The sequence below is a fragment of the Dermochelys coriacea genome, chromosome 7 (assembly GCF_009764565.3).
Source record: "Dermochelys coriacea isolate rDerCor1 chromosome 7, rDerCor1.pri.v4, whole genome shotgun sequence".
Classification (NCBI taxonomy): Eukaryota; Metazoa; Chordata; order Testudines; family Dermochelyidae; genus Dermochelys; species Dermochelys coriacea.
The window spans coordinates 47478785-47497268 of record NC_050074.1 but is presented as its reverse complement, the minus strand read 5'-3'; the positions used below and the strand labels follow the sequence as shown (position 1 = coordinate 47497268).

General features: G+C 48.1%; 1 protein-coding gene across 4 annotated transcripts; it reads left to right on the top strand.

Annotated features, from left to right (window-relative positions):
* Positions 1 to 1346: 1346 nt before the first annotated feature.
* On the top strand, positions 1347 to 17134 carry GLYCTK (glycerate kinase). 4 transcript variants are annotated; one of them, XM_038411308.2, is made up of 5 exons: positions 1347 to 1468; positions 9465 to 9887; positions 10330 to 10481; positions 13577 to 13752; positions 15414 to 17134. In XM_038411308.2, exons 2-5 carry the CDS (start codon positions 9514 to 9516, stop codon positions 16314 to 16316), a joined length of 1605 nt encoding a protein of 534 aa, XP_038267236.1. In that variant the 5' UTR covers positions 1347 to 1468; positions 9465 to 9513; the 3' UTR covers positions 16317 to 17134. The 4 variants fall into 4 exon arrangements, with proteins under 4 accessions (XP_038267236.1, XP_038267237.1, XP_043374927.1 ...); XM_038411309.2 differs by lacking the exon at positions 1347 to 1468 and adding an exon at positions 3898 to 4127; XM_043518992.1 differs by lacking the exon at positions 1347 to 1468 and adding an exon at positions 5152 to 5876.
* The last annotated feature ends 1350 nt before the right edge of the window (positions 17135 to 18484 follow it).

Here is an 18484-nt window from a genome sequence, read left to right as displayed (position 1 = left end):
ACTGGGGACCTGTACTGGGTCCTTACTGGGACCAGGACTGGAACCAGTACTGGGGTATTATTAGGACCAGGACTGGCACCAGTAGTGGTATATATACTGGAATAAGTAGTTGAGTTGTACTAGGGACAGTACCGGGACCAGTACTGAGTCCTATATTTGGACCAGTATTTGAGTCTATACTTGGACCAGTTCTACAACCAGTACTGGTGTCTGTGCTGGGACCAGTACTAGGCTCTATAATGTGACTCGTACTGGAGAAAGTACTGGGTCTATAATGGGACCAGTATTATGGTCTTTCTGGGACCAGTACTGAAATCAGTACTGGAATCTGTACTTGGGACCACTGCTGAGATCTATATGGGAACTAGTAATGGAGTCTTACTAGGACCAGTACTGGGGTATATTCTGGGACCAGTACTATGGTGTTATTGGGACCAATACTGATCTCTTACTACCAGAACTGGGAACAGTAATGGGGTCTACAAAGGGACCAGTACTATGGCCTCACTGGGACGAGTATTAGGATGAGTTCTGGGGTGTCTACTTGGGACCCGTACTGGGTCTGTACAGGGGTCAGTCCTGGGGCTAGTGTTCAGATCTTACTGGGAGCAGTATTGGGGTCTATACTGGTTCCAGTAATGGGACAAGTACTGGGGTCATAGATTCATAGATACTAAGGTCAGAAGGGACCATTCTGATCATCTAGTCCGACCTCCTGCACAGCGCAGGCCACAGAATCTCACCCACCCACTCCTACGAAAAACCTCACCCATGTCTGAGCTATTGAAGTCCTCAAATGGTGGCTTAAAGACTTCAAGGAGCAGAGAATCCTCCCTCAAGCTCCAGAGGAAGGCGAAAAACCTCCAGGGCCTCTTCCAATCTGCCCTGGAGGAAAATTCCTTCCCGACCCCAAATATGGTGATCAGCTAAACCCTGAGCATATGGGCAAGATTCACCAGCCAGATACTACAGAAAATTCTTTCCTGGGTAACTCAGATCCCATCCATCTAATATCCCATCTCAGGTCTTACTAGGGCCAGTACTGGATCCAGTGCTGGGACCAGTGCTGGGGTATATACTGGACCCAGTAGTGGGGACTTACGGGGACCAGTACTGGAACCATTACTGGGGTGTGTATTTGGACCAGTACTGGGGTGTAGTGGGACCAGTACTAGGACCAGTACTGGGTCTGTCCTGCCACCAGTGGTGGGATCTTACTGGGATCGGTCCCGTGACCGCCGCCAGCCAGCACCGGAAGGGTTAAACACAGCCTCCTGGCCCAGCTAGCTCCGCCCCCTTTTGCCCGCAGCCAATGGCAGCCCTGGAGGGAGGGGACAAGGGGCGGGGGCGGAGCTGCCTGCTGCTGTTCCGGTGCGCGCGCGGCCGCCGCCAGCCGTCACCTCCCTGCGCTGGGGGTCCGGCTCCGCCCGGCCGCGGAGGCGCCCGATTGGCCAAGCCCGGGACGCTGGTAGGAAGGACCCGGGGCGCTGGGTTAGACTCTGTGCCAAGCGGGGTGCGCGGGGCGGGGTCTCGCCCGGTCCCCCCTCGGCCCGGCCTTGCGGACTGAGGCCCTGCAGCGGGGCGGGGGGCTGGACGCCCCAGGCTCAGGCTGCCGTGCGGGGCACCCCGGTTCCGGTAGAGCCTCCAGCACTGGTCCCAGTGGTCTGTCCGGGGACCGCTGCTGCAGGCTGACTGGGAAGCCGCTTAGAAGGACTCGGGAGCGCTGGAAGTGGAGGAAATGTGCACTGGTGACCCATGGCCTCAGCGGGAGGAGGAGAAAAACCGAGGAGTCCTTGTGGCACCTTGGAGACTAACGCATTTATTTGGGCCTAAGCTTTCCTGGTTGTTGGTCTCTCAGGTGCCACAAGGACGCCTCGGTTTTTTGTTTGTTTTTTTGCTGATACAGACTAACGCGGCTGCCTCTCTGAAACCTAGCACAGCGGGAGGAGGGTGTGTGACAGTGTATTTTATGCACCAAAAAGGAGAGGGGAGTAGCAAAAGTGTGTAGGAAGCTCTAAATTAAATTTGACCACCCCCTACTTAAATTTATGCATTCTTACCCTGCTGTCCTGTCTCCTAGCATGTACATTGCACCTCTTCACACTCCCTTAGACTCAGGTTTCAGAGTAGCAGCCCTGTTAGTCTGTATTCGCAAAAAGAAAAGGAGGACTTGTGGCACCTTAAAGACTAACAAATTTATTTCAGCATAAGCTTTTGTGAGCTACAGCTCACTTCAGTGCATCCGATGAAGTGAGCTGTAGCTCACGAAAGCTTATGCTCAGATAAATTTGTTAGTCTCTAAGGTGCCACAAGTACTCCTTTTCCTTAGACTCAGATTACTGTCTGTGAACCTAGCTATCTAATACTTAGCCCTGGTCTACCCTACCAAATTACTTCGGTATAACTACGTAAGTCAGGGGTGTGGATTATTCACACCTCTGAGTGACGTAGTTATACTGATCTAAGTACCCGTGTAGACAGCATTATGTTGGTGTGAGAGCTTCTCCTGCCGATGTAGCTACTGCCTCTCGTGTAGGTGGATTAACTAAATTGACGGGAGATGCGCGCGCTCTCTCATCATTTTAGAGCAATGGCTCTCAACCTTTCCAGACTACTCTATCTCTTTCAGGAGTTCGATTTGTTTTGCATACCCCCAAGTTTTACGTCACTTAAAAACTACTTACTTATGAAATCAGACATAAAAATACAAAAGTGTCACAGCTCACTGTTACTGAACAATTGCTGACTCTCATTTTTACCATGTAATCATAAAAAAAAATCAATTGCAATCTAAATATTGCACTTACAATTCAGTGTATAGCATAGAATCATAGAATATCAGGGTTGGAAGGGACCTCAGGTAGTCATCTAGTCCAACCCCCTGCTCAAAGCAGGACCTAATCCCCAACTAAATCATCCCAGCCAGGGCTTTGTCAAGCCTGACCTTAAAAACCTCTAAGGAAGGAGATTCCACCATCTCCTCAGGTAACCCATTCCAGGGCTTCACCACCCTCCTAGTGAAAAAGTTTTTCCTAATATCCAACCAAAACTGCCTCCACCGCAACTTGAGACCATTACTCCTTGTTCTATCATCTGGTACCACTGAGAACAGTCTAGAGCCATCCTCTTTGGAACCTCCTTTCAGGTAGTTGAAAGCAGCTATCAAATCCTCCCTCATTCTTCTCTTCTACAGACTAAATAAATAATCCCAGTTCCCTCAGCCTCTCCTCATAAATCATGTGCTCCAGCCCCCTAATCATTTTTGTTGTCCTCCACTGGACTCTTTCCAATTTTTCCAAATCCTTCTTATAGTGTGGGGCCCAAAACTGGACACAGTACTCCAGCTGAGGCCTCACTAATGCCGAATAGAGGGGAATGGTCACGTCCCTCGATCTGCTGGCAATTCCCCTACTTATACAGCCCAAAATGCCGTTAGCCTTCTTGGCAACAAGGGCACACTGTTGACTCATATCCAGCTTCTCGTCCACTGTAACCCCTAGGTCCTTTTCTGCATAACTGCTGCCTAGCCGCTCGGTCCCTAGTCTTTAGTGGTGCATGGGATTCTTCCGTCCTAAGTGCAGGACTCTGCACTTGTCCTTGTCGAGCTCATCAGATTTCTTTTGGCTCAATCCTCTAATTTGTGTAGGTCCCTCTGTATCCTAACACTACCCTGTAGTGCATCTACCACTCCTCCCAGTTTAGTGTCATCTGCAAACTTGCTGAAGGTGCAGTCCACGCCATCTTCCATATCATTAATAAAGACATTGAACAAAACCGGCCCCAGGATCGACCCTTGGGACACTCCGCTTGATACCAGCTGCCAACTAGACATGGAGCCATTGATCACTACCCGTTGAGCCCGACGACCTAGCCAGCTTTCTATACACCTTACAGTCCATTCATCCAGCCCAAAATTCTTTACCTTGCTGGCAAGAATACTGTGGGAGACCGTAGCAAAAGCTATATAGAGCAAAAGCTATATTGAGCAATATAAACAAGTCGTCATCTGTATGAAATTCTAGTTTCTACTGACTTTGCTAGTGCTTTTCATGTAGCCTGTTGTAAAACTAGGCAAATATCTAGAGGAGTTAACGTACCCCCTGGAAGACTCCTGAGAACACCCAGAGGTACGTGTACCCCAAGTTGAAAATCCCTGGTTTAGAGCATTTTCATTAAAATGCTACCGCAATGTGGTTGCATCAATGTGTTTTAAGTGTAGACCTGCCCTTAGATTATGCTTCTCACCCTGATACCTGCTTGCTGGACCCATTCACCTGAATCTGGCTCTTTGCTTACAAAGTTTGGTTTGATTCCAATTCCTAGTTGTTACCTAAGTTATCAGAAACCATCTTTTGCCTGTTGTTTATCATTGCCAAGTCCCTTCCCTCGAAGATGGAAGTTGGGAACTGAGGTTTTTGGTGTCTTGTGTTGAGAGAGTTAATCATAGAACTTGAATCTGGTGGGCAGCTGCAGATTGAGGAGCTTTATGAAGAGTGAGTGCTAGATTTTATAATGTTAACTTATGCAAATATGCAGATTGGAGACATCGTTCATTAATGAAAGCTCAGGAAGTTTTCATTTAAAGGGGATTAATCTAAACCCCTCGCAATCCTCCTTCAATCCTCACTCAGAATAGGCTCAGGATTGTTTTCCTCCAAAGTTTAATGTAGACTCTTGGACAACTTTCTGAAAGGATGCATCCCAAACCAAACATTTTGCTAGGCCAGGGGAGGGCAAACTATGGCCTGCAGGCTTGGATCCAGCCCATCAGGGCTTTCTGTCTGGCCTGTGGGATTGCCAGCCCCATGGTGCATCGGGGCTAAGGCAGGCTCCTTGCCTGCCCTGGCCCTGTGCTGCTCCCGGAAGCGGCCGGCACCATGTCCCTGCGGCCCCTGGAGGGTCGGGGGGGCGGAGGGCAGGGAGCTTGCCTTAGCCCCTTTACGCATCGCTGCCACCCCGGAGCCGCTTGAGGTAAGCGGTGCCGGGCTGGAGCCCGAACCACTCCTGCACCCCAACCCCCTGCCCTGAGCCCCCAAAACCCCTACTGCCCCCATCCTGCACTCCTGCCCTGAGCCCCCTCTCATACTCTGCACCCCCTCCTTGACCTCAACTCCTTGCCCTGAGCCCCCTCCCATACCCCGCACTCTCTCCCGCACCCCAACCCCCTGCCCTGCATACAATTTCCCCACCCAGATGTGGCTCTCGGGCCAAAAAGTTTGCCCTCCCCTGTGCTAGGCAGTGGGGACTGAGGAGTGTGCAAGGTCTGGGCCATGGCAGAATGTAGCTTGATCATTTCCACTGAGGCTATCGTGGCTCTAATGTAGAATAAAGAACCAAAAAGGGGACAAGAAAAATTAATATTGGAGCGCTCTTAAAATTATGTGAGAATAACATCTTTAGTATAAATCACCATCTTCTCCAACATCCTCTCCATCAGCTCAGATGCGTGGGTTTATTTCCCCAACCAGCAGGTGGACAGAAGAAAAAAACAGATGTGTGATGGCGTAACTTCCCTTATGCTAGGCATTGGCTAGCTCAAGCAGCTAAGTCATTTCCAGACCCAAAGTTCCTGATGGTGCCCTAAATGGCAGCATTTAAACTCCCTTTTTTTGCTGGGCTAACTGAAATAGATGTGCTGTTGAGTAGAGTTCAGATGTTGAGTAAAGAATCATACATTTCTATGAAGAGTGTTAAGATATGACTTCAGTTACAAGATTAAAACATGCACAGAAACGGCTCATTGACAAGGAGGAAGGATGGTCCAGTGGTTCGAGTGTTAGCCTGGATTTTAGGTTGGATTCCATGAGGAGGCATAGAGGACAAAGAACGACCTGTCGAAGGACAATCGGAAAGGATGCTGCTTTCATGGAGACTACGTATGACAGACTCAGAGGGTAGTGGGGAAAATGGGTTGTCATAGGTGCCACTAGGAACAGGAGAGTCTAAGGCTAAATGAGACTGGAGAGGCCTGGGTTCACAACTCTGCCACTAACTTGAACAGTCATTGGGCTGGAGAGAGTGAGTGTGGGAATGACCCTGTAGCCCAGTGGTCAGGGCAACCTTGGGCCGAGTCCCCCTTTTCCCACCAAGTGAGCTCCTTTAGGCCCTCTTCCCTCCACCCTTGTTATTTCACTTTGAAATGCTGTTGCCCTCAGCACTGAGCAAATCCTTGTTGTTTCTCTCAAGCCCTTGTTCCACTGTGGGGTTCGATCAGCATGCACAGACAGGCTGTTTTGACTATCAAAGAGTCTGTGGGTTTGGAGGCTCTTAATGGGGGCTCTGGGTTTGAGCTCCTCAGTGGCAGAAAGAGGCCCTGCACTGATCTGAGCTCAGAGGTGCTTTAGGAGGGCCTCACTCTCTTAATTATTAAACCCTTGATACCTTGTGGGAGTGTTTTGATAAAGAGACCTCTGAACTCTTGAGCTCTCCTGGAAGAGCATTCACATGTGCATGCTCTGGAGGAAGACTCAACTGGAAGGTAATTCTAACCTCTCATTCCCTATGGCAGGGTTTACAAGTCATTTGGTGCCTCCAGCAGGGTACCTCAGCCTTGCCACCTCTCGTCCCTGTGATGGCCCAGCTCTGAATCAGATAGTGGTGTGGTTTTCCTGGGTGAATTCCCTGCAGGGAGAGGCTCCCTGTGTCAAGGCAGCCAAGCGTCACTAAGTCTGGCTGGGCTTAGATCCTCAAAAGGCTGAGCTACTCTCACGAGAGGCAGAGACAAGAGTTTTGCCAGCTGGAACCCAGAACAAGGCCTGCTTGAGACAGAAGAACTGCCATATGTCCATTGCTTAGGGTTTACTGATTGCTAAACTGCATGAAGGGAATTTGGCCAAAGATGTGGCTGGGTTTTCTGGTTTTGTTTATCTGGGCCGCCCGTGAATTTTCCCTCCAGCTGCTCACGTCCCACGCTTGATTGTGTTGGGGAATAAATTGTCCTTTTTCTTTTTCTTTAAATAAAGACCATCTCACAAAACAGGGTGGCCATTTCCTGCGTGGGCTCTGCCCCTGAGTGTAGTCAGGCTGATGCTCTCTGGAAGAATCTGCCTGTTACTTGCCCTGTTTATTGGCCATTGTTATTTCTGGGCTCTTGTTCACACACCACATTACTTCCGTGTAGCTGTGGTGTGACTCTACAGCGCACGAGTGTGCTGCACAGCAACTTGCCATGTGACCACTGCCACAGTCCAGTGAAAGTCCCAGAGTGCTCCCACCCAGCAGAGCTGGGCTTATTTCCCAGCTTTGCCACAGACTCTGTTTGTGACCCTGGGAAAGTCACTTAGCTACTCCATGCCTCAGTTTCCCATGTGTAAAATAGAGATAATAGCACTTCCTTGCCTCACGGGGATGTTATGAGGTTACATTAATTAATGACTGTGAGGTGCATAGCTGCTGTGAAGATGGGGGTGGGAGGGTGGCATATAGATAGGTTATGCGTGAAACTGGGTACTCTCTAATTTCCTCAGTGTACTGACGTTACAGGGGCCCTCTGGTGTTTGTAAGACACGCAGCTGCGGAGAGTTGATATGGCTGCTCGGTGCTGTTCTTGGAGCTCTGATGACAGCTGCGCTAGCAGACAGTGCAGTGTGTTCATTCAGCAGACCTTGATGTTTGCAAAGAAAGACCACAGGCTCAGTTTGGTGGTGAAGGCACTTGGCCAGGTTTATTGTTAGCAAAGTGCGGTACTTGTGCCCTGTCTAACGGGTCAAAGGGACACTGACTCGTATGCCTGTGACAGTCAAGGCTCAGTCAGGACACCAGGATCCTGTCCCCTCGGCCAACACAAAGCTGCCCTCCTATAACTTCTCCTTTTATACCTCAATCCAAACAAACCTCACTCCAGATGATATTAGTTACCACCCTTACACCTTGTACCTGCTAATTCGAACAAAACCTCCTCTTCTGTTATCTGGTCATCCCCACCTTATCTTATGGGGGTTTCGGTGTGTGCTTGCAAAGTCTCTTAGGAATTGGTTTACGTAGGTACTTGAGAATTCTGGGTGTCCTTGTATCATCCTCTCCGGTCAGGAATGCGTTTACTTGGTTAGCCAATACTTGGTGTGTTACTATTCTGCCAAGGCCAAGCCTGCTTTGGTTTACAGCCTTTGGTTCACACTGCTAGTTATGTCTTGGGCTCCAGCAAGGCCTACAAAAGCCAGTTTAAGTAGATCAGTCTGTTTAGTTTATCAGAGGTGTCGAAGTACCTTTCCAGGGAAAAAATACCAGGTGCTAAAGAGCTCTTTAATCTAGCAGAGAAAGGCACAAGAACGGAAGAACCCATGGTAGGAAGCTGAAGCCAGAAAAATTCATATTAAAAATTAAGCACACATTTGTAACAGTGAGTTAACAAGCTACCAAGGGAAGTGGTGGGATTTTCCATCTCCTGATGTCTTCAAATCAAGACTGGCTGTCTGGAAGATCTTTTCTAGTCAAGCGTACAAGTTATTGGGCTTAATATCCCTGTGCTGATGAGATGGAGTCTCCCTCCCAACTTGACTGTTATTGAATGTGCCCCAAATGTTTATAGTAGACCAAAGCCTACTGTCTTTACACTGAACTGGCCAGGAGTTTTGCCTGGAGGAGGAGCGCAGGATTTGGCTCTGTAAGCATACAAGCCTGTCTGGTGTCCGAACATGATTTTAAAGACTGATGAGCTATTAATAAAGCCAAGAAATTGGAGCATTTTTCTGTCTTCAGTTGATTTGCTTTTTATTGTGAAAACCCCCATGACTGGCATCTTCTGACATAACCATCATCAAGGAGTTCAAAGAGCCACAAAGATGCTGAGCCTGTTATTTTACGATAGGCTCCATCAGACAATGTGGGAGGGAAATGAGTAACTGACGGTGAATGATCTAAGATGAGCTTTGGGATACCACAGTGATGAGGGGCTTCACCCTAGCTAAAAGCTGGGTTGGGGGCTATGGTCTATCTGAATCTTCCCCCTGAAGGGTAGAGAACAGCCTCTGTTGTTGGGAAGTCATTAAGAAATGAGCGAGTCAAAATAATGGGCAATCTGTGAAATCTACAATGAACCTGAAGTTAGCCAGCAGATGTTCAGCCCTCGCGGGGGTTTGATGGTGTTGTAGGGAACGTCAAGGGGATGAGGGGAGCTGCCATTCGGTTGTCTGACTGTGAAACTCCCAAATGGCAGAAGTCTAAAAATAAAGGAAATATAACTGCTATCGTGCTGTCTTAGACTACAGGAAAGGGTGTGCACTGCAGATGTGGGTAGCATAATGGATTTACCTGTGCTGGGAAGCCAGATTTCCATACTATGGGCCAAATCCAGAGCTTCTTTCTTAGCTCCTACTCCAGGCAAACACGCATTAGCTTTTGTGGGAGTTTTGCGTGAGTAAGGCTGAGTCCTCTATTGGGTTCACAGCTTGCTAGCTCGCCACTTTCCAATCGAAAGCCCACCTCTTGCTGGCTGAGTATTTAACCATTCCTTCCCCTTGTTACAGGTTGGATATGGCTGGCTGACCAACTGCTAAGAGACAGCGAGGTCCAGACATGACCTCAGCTCTCAAGGCCCTGCCCAACATCCGTAGAGCCTGCATGATCCCAGCCTGTCAGGGCCAAGCATCTCACCCGCGCAGTATGTCCCTCTGGGAGCACGGGCTGCACCTCTTCCGCAGCGCTGTAGGTGTCGTCCTGCCGGCCCCCATGCTGAGAAGGGCCATGGTACTCAAAACCAACGGATGCCCCAGGCTGGTCGTGAGGGACAGGGCTTTCCCTGTGAGGAGGAACCTGTATCTGGTGGGCTTTGGGAAAGCTGTACTGGGAATGGCGGCTGCGGCAGAGGAGATCCTCGGAGACCACCTAATTCAGGGGGTTGTCAGTGTCCCCCACGGCATCCGGGCATGTCTGCAGCAGGCGGGAATGGAGTAAGACTGCTAGTGCCCGGATAGTCCGCTGGGAGGGTGGAGAGAAGGGTTGGGGACAGGCAAGCACAAAGACCCAGGCTCCTGCAGGAATGTCTGCCTGCCATATATTTTCCCCTTGGGGTCACTGCTGAATTCCTCTTGGATCCTCTCCACCTGTCCCAATTTTAACCCTTGACCATGGGTTCAAGACTCATAGCTCAGCCTTGACTGGTCTCCTTCCCCCTTCGTGGGCCATCAGATCTGTCCTTGGGGCTGTGTATGCTGCCCCCATAGTGTACCTGGCCCCATGGGGAGAGACCAGGATCAGCAAAGGAACCTGGATAAACCTTTGTTACAGGGCCTTTTCTTGTCCCCCAGATCCCTCTTGTGGGAGTGGGGCTGCCAGCTGGGCTGTGGATGAGTGTAAGTTTCAGTGGCCTGATCACTTTTCTAACCCATGCAGGGAGATGCTGCTGAAACCTCACAGCAGGATCCAGGTCATAGAAGGAGCCAAGCACAACCTCCCTGACAGAGAGGCTCTGAGGGCAGCCAGCGTAATTCAGGAGCTAGCTGAAGGGCTGACAGCTGATGACCTCCTCCTTGTGCTGATCTCAGGTAATGTCTGGAATCCCAGGAGCGGGGAGTGAGTTCTTGTGGAACTGCCGTCAGTTGTTGCCTTCTCTTCTCCTGCCCCATCTTTCCTCCCTTTATCTCTTCTCTAGCCTGGCTTCTGCCTTTCCTCATGCATGCAGGAGACAGATCCGGAATCATGCCTGGCAAACTAGGTCAAGTTGGCTGTTGCAAAAGAAGATGAGGAGAGGCGTAAAGTGGGTCAGAGCTGTTCCCATTGCGACTCCCATACCGGTAGCAACTCATTGCATGCCTTCACATTTCAGTACCTGGTCTTCTGGCAGCAGCTGTGAGTTGGCAGCAGCTTGGGCCCTGGGCAGACACACTTCTCTCCCAGTCAGACCTCTCGGAGGAACTTGTCACAAGAATCCACTATTGATTCCTTGGTCTAGAATCTCCCTCCTCTACTGGCTGTTGCTTTGTGCCCTCCCATGTAAGAGGTGGCTGCATTCCAGCAGGGCTGTGTGTAAAGAGTGGTATGGGAGATGCTATATTATTCATTAGAGTGTTGGCACACCAAGTATTTGGGCCAGCCAGTTGTGTTGCTGTTTCTCTCCCTCCTCCCACAGGCCTTGCCCTGTGGTTCGCTGCTGTCCTGCCAGCAATATCAATCCACAGTACTTGCAGTTTGAAGCAGCAAGGCACCATTTTGCCATGTGGTGGTGCCAGGCAATCAGAAAGCGCTGCTCTGCAAATATAAGCCCATCCCAAGGCAAAGCACTGAGGAGTGGCAGCCTGAGCTGTATGGAGGTCTGGTTCCTGGGGCCCGAGTCTGCTCTGAGTTACATCGGTTTGACACCATGAAGTCAGTGTAACCAGTCTTGTATTTCCATGTTTGTATTTGTAAAGACAGATTCTCCTGGGTCATCTGATCACCCAGCCATGTAGATGCTTTCTTCCCTCAGAATGGGAGGTGCCCCGTGCTTAAATCTGGGCATGTAGGCTAGGGCAGTGGTTCTCAACCAGAGGTACGTGTATCCTGGGGAGTACACAGGTCTTCCCAGGGGTACATCAACTCATCTAGATATTTGTCTAGTTTTACAACAGGCTACATTAAAAGCACTAGCAATGTCAGTACAAACTAAAATTTCATGCAGATAATGACTTGTTTATACTGCTCTATATACTGAAATGTAAGTACAGTATTTATATTTTTATTTTATAGTTATATGGTAAAAATGAGAGTTACAATTTTTCAGTAATAGTGTGCTGTGACACTTGTATTTTTATGTCTGATTTTGTAAGCAAGCAGTTTTAAGTGAGGTAAAATTTGGGGGTATGCAAGACAAATCAGACTCCTGAAAGGGGTACAGTAGTCTGGAAAGGTTGAGCAACTGGGCTATGGCAGCAGAGCTCAGAACAGCAGGTACTGGAGGTGCAGGTGTTTGGGCATCAATGCGTGGGTTGTCATGGGGGACTAACTTAGGTATCCAAGTTGGAAAAATGAGGCCCTATCTGAGACTCGGAGTCACTGAGGGGCTGATCCTGCAAGGGGTCAGATAGCACGGTTGAGGTGCTCTGCATTCTCACACACACGCACTCCCCAAATCAAAAGGAGTCACTCAGTGCCAAGTAAGAGGTGCTCTGCACCTTGTAGGATCGGCCCCAAGCACATGCATTTGAAACCCGCAGGCTCCTCCAGGAGCGATTGCCCCTTTAGTGCCTTATTCCCCCATTCCTGGATACCGGGGCACACAATGAGGGAATGTGCTCTGCTTTGAGTGCATAAGCAATGTGGCAGTGCACTTGTGGGGTTTATTTAATTGGGTGGATATCTAGCTATATACATGCCCCTTTGCGTAGGTGTCTCCAGACTTGCACTTGGAGCTGCTCTTTAGGGATTTTGGGGGGTTCTTGATTGTGCTCCTCAGCTGAGCAAGGTCTCGATCGAGATGCTCAGCTGGCTGCAGTTTATTCTGCCATGGTTCAGAGAGAATTTTGTAGGATTATCCAGACACAAATATAATTGGATTTGAATCATGTCTTGTGGGAATTCCCTTGAGTTTCCTCTTGTCCTCTGGCTACTGATATTTTCAAGAGACTCCTAGGCCCCTAAGTCAGCCATCCCAGGATTTGCTGTCGGCAGCAGCTCCCAAAGCATGCATATCTCCACGCAGGCCCCTTTGGCTGCTTCTGCCCCTCAGTCAGATCCCTACTGATTGACTGAAACTCAGGCAGTTTCATTTGTTTTTCTTGTTCGTCATATTTTATTGATGGTGCTTTTTCTCAAACCTCAGAGCAGGCTTTGCCCTTTTATGGTAGTTTTCAGATACACTTCTATACATACTCACCCTCTATTTTCCCCGTTAACTCTCTTTCCCCACTCTTTTTTCACTGCATTTCAAGGGCCCAATCATACTGTCAGCTGTGCTCTGCCACTCCCATTAATCAGATCACTAATGCACCCATCACTATAGTATCCAGCCTTATTTTTGTTTCCTCTGTGACTCTCCCTCCTTCTCTCTCTCTCTCAATAAGCTTTTTGCTGTAGTGCAGTTCTATATTTAGGTTTAGACATTGCTATATTTTTTTAAACACCGCTCATTATGAATGAGGTCAGTGAAACGCTGAAGCCAGAAGTGTCTCTCTTTCCCTGCAGCTAAACACTGAGTGAGCCATGGAGTCTGCAGTCCCCTCTCTCTCAGACAAGCGGTCACTGAAGTCACATTTGAGGCACATTCGCAGGGAAGTGTAGTGAGAACAATAGCACCTCTGCCTGATTCTGTCCTGCCTTGCACCCTGCATTCTCATTTATGCCAGGCAAAGTAGGTATAAAATGCAGGCACCATTGTGAATGAACTCACTGAGCACAGGTGAAACTGACTGACATAGAGATCCAGCCTGCTCTGTGGAGAAAGAAAAGACATCAGTCTTCAGGGCTGTTAGTCTGGCACCTTTCACCAGCACTAAATTTCTTTGACAAAATGCTGAGGGAAGAGAAGAAGAAAAACTCCAGCTGTAGGATGCCCTCGCAAAACCCCATGTCTGTGAGAGGCCAGCCTTTGAGTGCTGGGGGGGGGGGTTCCTCCCACCCTGCTACACATGTGCATTCACTCACTTCAGTTTCTCCTGCATTATAGGAGGTGGATCGGCCCTACTGCCTGCTCCTACTCCTCCGATCCTCTTGGAAGAGAAAGAGAAGGTCACCAAGCTTCTGGCTTCCAGAGGAGCTACCATACAGGAGCTCAACACCATCCGGAAGGCCCTTTCCTTGTTGAAGGGTGGAGGGTTGGCCCGGGCTGCATATCCTGCACAGGTGAGTGTGGAAGACTTCTCACTTGCCCATAGCTTCTGCTTTAAGGCAGTTTTAAAGAGACACCATGAGATTAAAAGTCATGGCCAAAACAGACCTCACTAGAAATGACCTGATGATTAGATCAGTCGTTCTCAACCAGGGGTGCGCAGAGGTCTTCCAAGGGGTACATCAACCCATCTAGATATTTGCCTAGCTGTACAACAGGTGACATAAAAAGCACTAGTGAAATCAGTATAAACTAAAATTTCATACAGACAATGACTTGTTTGTACTGCTCCATATACTATACACTGAAATCTAAGCACAATATTTATATTCCAATTAATTTTATGTGATTAAAAATGAGAAAGTCAACAATTTTTCAGTAATACTGTGCTGTGACACTTTTATATTTGTATATCTGATTGTGTAAACAAGTAGCTTCTAAGTGAGGTGAAACTTGGGGGTATGCAACAAAAATCAGACGTGTGAAAGGGGTACAGTGGTCTGGAAAGGTTGAGAACCATTGGTTCAGATGATTTTAGCTCCCAGTGAAGTCAATGGGAATCAGCATCTGTGGTAATCACACTGCTTCTATTCAGCTGCCTGAATATGCAGTTACGAATCAACTATAGGATTCAAAAATTTGGTCCATATTTACAAAAACAAACTAAAAAAAATCATTACTTACCTTTTTCAATAGCACATGAGATTGTTAACACAGTTTGTGTTGTGTTTTGTTTTTTCACTGTGTGATCTGGTCACTCAGCATTTCTTGTGGCTTAGGGAATGAAAATTGGCTGGTCAGTTTCCTTTTCATTTCTAGTCAGTTTCACTTTCTGGCTCTCTAGCACTATGCTGCAATGATGTTTGGGTTGAAAGCAGCACAGGGCAGTTTTCTTTGTTTAAAAAAACCCATTGTCACTTGGTAGCAGAACAATAGTGGAAATGTTTCTATTGAATTTAGGTTTCGTTCATCTTTTCAAAACCTACATTTGGGGCCAAATTTGTCCCCTTTAAACTGTCCGATGAATGTGTATATAGGTTCAAATGAGAGCACTCGCCATGCTAATGACTGCAGCCCCCAGTTAATGTGCACATGCAGAATGCTGACTCCCCACCACAATCTGGACAGACTAGTGTTGTGGTGTGAAGGAAATTCAGACTCCTTATTTGTTCAATAGCAGCCTTTCCCTCACTACTCCACTACCATTATCTGATGGGGCCACTTGTCTGGAGTAAGTGGGCTGGAGCCTCAGCTGAAGTAAATCTGCAAAGCGTCCTTGATGTCCACAGAGCTGTGTGGATTTACGCTAGCAGAGGATCTGGCCTCGTATTTTACTTCTGGGCTTTCTCACTGTATTTATAGTAGAGCTCCAATTCAATCTATACCAGGTTAGGAGCCTGATAAGAGTCACATAAAAACATCCTACTCTTTCCTATATTATAGTCCAACATGAAATGTCATTTTGATTCCATGGGTGAGAGCCCTGAGAGCTCTTATTGCATTATCTTAAAACAGAATGGGCCAAATTTGCCATCATTTGCACCCATGTATCTCCATTGAGATCCGCTGGATTGCAAAGGTGTAACTGAATGCAGAACTTGGTCTGATCACTCTTGCATGTCAGTAAGTCTCTGCTGCAGGCACTGCATTTATCTGTCATCCTTTCTGCTTCTAGGTGCTAAGCCTCATCCTCTCTGATGTTATTGGCAACCCAGTGGACATTATTGCAAGTGGCCCCACTGTCTACAGTTACCCCAGTGCTCAAGGCTGCCTTCAGATACTGACAAAATACAACCTGCTGAGTGTCTTGCCCAGATCTGTGGAAACAGTGCTGTCCAGCTCCATCTCAGATCCCAGTGGTCCAAAAGACTATTCCCATGTCTACAATGTTGTCATTGGCTCAAACAGTTTAGCTTTAGAGGAGGCCAAATGCCAAGCAGAGGATTTGGGCTACTGGACCCTGATTCTGAGTGCAGCGGTGTGTGGGGAAGTCAGCAGAGTGGCCAAACTCTACAGCCAGTTGATTCAGTTTGTTTGCTTGAGCACAGCTGGACTTAGAGAAGGTCCTCTAAGAGACCAGGTGAGAGGAGATCTTCTAAAGCTGGCAGCAGAGCTAGAGATCCCAGGTTTGAACCTTGTATATCCTTTGAAGGCTTTGCAAGGATTGGAGTCTGAAAGATCAGTTTGCCTGCTGGCTGGTGGAGAGACCACTGTCCAGCTTCGAGGAAATGGGAAGGGTGGGAGGAACCAGGAGTTGGCCTTACAGGTGGCATTGGAGTTACACCGAGCTAAGGCCACTGGGGCTGGCTACTTCCTTGGGAGATGTGAAGTCCTTTTCCTCAGTGGTGGGACTGATGGGCAAGATGGGCCAACAGAGGCAGCTGGTGCCTTCTCTAGCCAGGAGCTGGTGGATAGGGCTGCTCAGGAAGGTCTGGACGTGGAGACCTTTCTGAGCAACAATGACTCCTACACATTCTTCAGTAAGTTCCAAAATGGACATCACCTTTTGCTGACTGGTTTAACAGGCACCAATGTCATGGACATCCAGGCTATTTTAATTAGGGCTAGAGACAGATAAGGGGAGCACCTCTACAAACTCCTCAGTTGTTTTTAATTAGAGGCATTGGTGAAAAATGAGGGTACCAATGTTCTGGACAAATCCAGGCTGCTTAAATTAGGGACAGCTGGCAAGGGCACTAATATCATGGCTGTAAAAGCTACGTTAGTGAGGCATATGGGTGGATGACCATGAGCATGTTCAATCTGTTAATTAGGATCAGAGGAAGGTAAAATAGCACCAGCATTATGGGCATTGAGGCTGCATTAACACTTTCCAGCCGAAGAGCCACTAACATACTGCATTTTGGCTGTGGTTATGCAGGGCTGATGACTGGCAGGCAAATAAGGCTGGGATTTATAAAGGTGTCTTAGGGAGTTTGAGTTCAAGTGGGGTTTTTGGACATCTGACGCCTAGCCTGAATCTCTAGGTTGCCGTTGTAACTCTTATTCCATACAAAGCTAACAAGGTATATTAGACTAGTCCATAGGACCCTAAATCCAGTGCACTCCAAGTTCAGCGGAGATGAGCACATGGCGTCAGTTGAACCTTTGGTCTTGGATACACGGTGAAAACACACCTAGCTGTGGCATTAACATCATGTTAAGTGAAGAACGGTGTGAACCATGATTCAGACTCACTGGTGCAAAAACCATCGGAACATGAGATCTTCTCCCCCACTATGTAACCTTCTCTGCTCTGGTGTGGTGACATTTCCGCCCCATGGTTGATATTTCATGGGGTAGCGTGCTGTATTATGTGTGTGTATGCTACAAGCAATCGGAGTATTACCACCAAACCAGTCAGAAAGCAATACAGCCTCCAGCCTGAGTCATTGACCTTTTTACTGTGTAAAGTCAGTAGTCGCTGTCGTTCTGATTAACTCCTCTAACTCCATAGAACAAAAGGCCACAAAATCTGTAAATTCAACTCTCCTGACCCCTATTGCTGCACTGATCAAAGGGCAAAGCAGCTGAGGCTATTGCTCTGTCAAACAGTGGATCACTCCAGCCTCTGGGACAATGCGGAGCACCAGCTACTTCAGCTTTGTCATAAATTAAACTCAGATCCTGCCTTGCCTTATTCAGCTCAGTTCCCAGCGTGACACCTGAGGCCAGGTTTTCTAAGGAGCATTGCAATCAATGTCTTCGTCTCTTATGAAGATCTGGCCGCTTATTGCAGTGCCTAAATGGGAGCTGAGTTCGCTTGAAATTCCAGCCCTGATGCAAACGGTTTGCAGACAGATGTAGCTGTGCCGTGTGGCTGATCTAATTTTGCAACATAAGTATACCATCCTATTAATACTGTAAACAGTGAAGTCATTGCACAGTCATGCTTAGCAAGATTCAAAGAGGGACTGGATATTTATAAGGATAACAAGAATAACCAAGAATAGCTAATGCTAATAGTTATGGGTGAGGATAAAGTCACAAAGTTCAGCCACCAGGTTTGCCGTGACGTTATCGGGGATACTGTTCCTGACAGCTTGTAGTCCATCTTTGTGTGGAATGTTGGTGTAGAGGGCTTCTACATCCATAGCGGCCAGGATGGTGTTTTGTGACTTTGTCCTCACCCATAACTATTTCACATTTGGGGACAATGTATACCTTCAAATCAGCGGCACTGCGATGGGTACCTGCATGGCCCCACAGTATGCCAACATTTTTATGGCTGACTTAGAACTACGCTTCCTCAGTTCTCGTCCCCTAATGCCTCTACTCTACTTGCGCTACATTGATGACATCTTCATCATCTGGACCCATGGAAAAGAAGCCCTTGAGGAATTCCACCATGATTTCAACAATTTCCATCCCACCATCAACCTCAGCCTGGACCAGTCCACACAAGAGATCCACTTCCTGGACACTACGGTGCTAATAAGCGATGGTCACATAAACAGCACCCTATACCGGAAACCTACTGACCACTATTCCTACCTACATGCCTCCAGCTTTCACCCAGATCACACCACATGATCCATTGTCTACAGCCAAGCTCTACGGTACAGCCGCATTTGCTCCAACCCCTCAGACAGAGACAAACACCTACAAGATCTCTATCAAGCATTCTTACAACTACAATACCCAGCTGCTGAAGTGAAGAAACAGATTGATAGAGCCAGAAGAGTACCCAGAAGTCACCTACTACAGGACAGGCCCAACAAAGAAAATAACAGAACGCCACTAGCC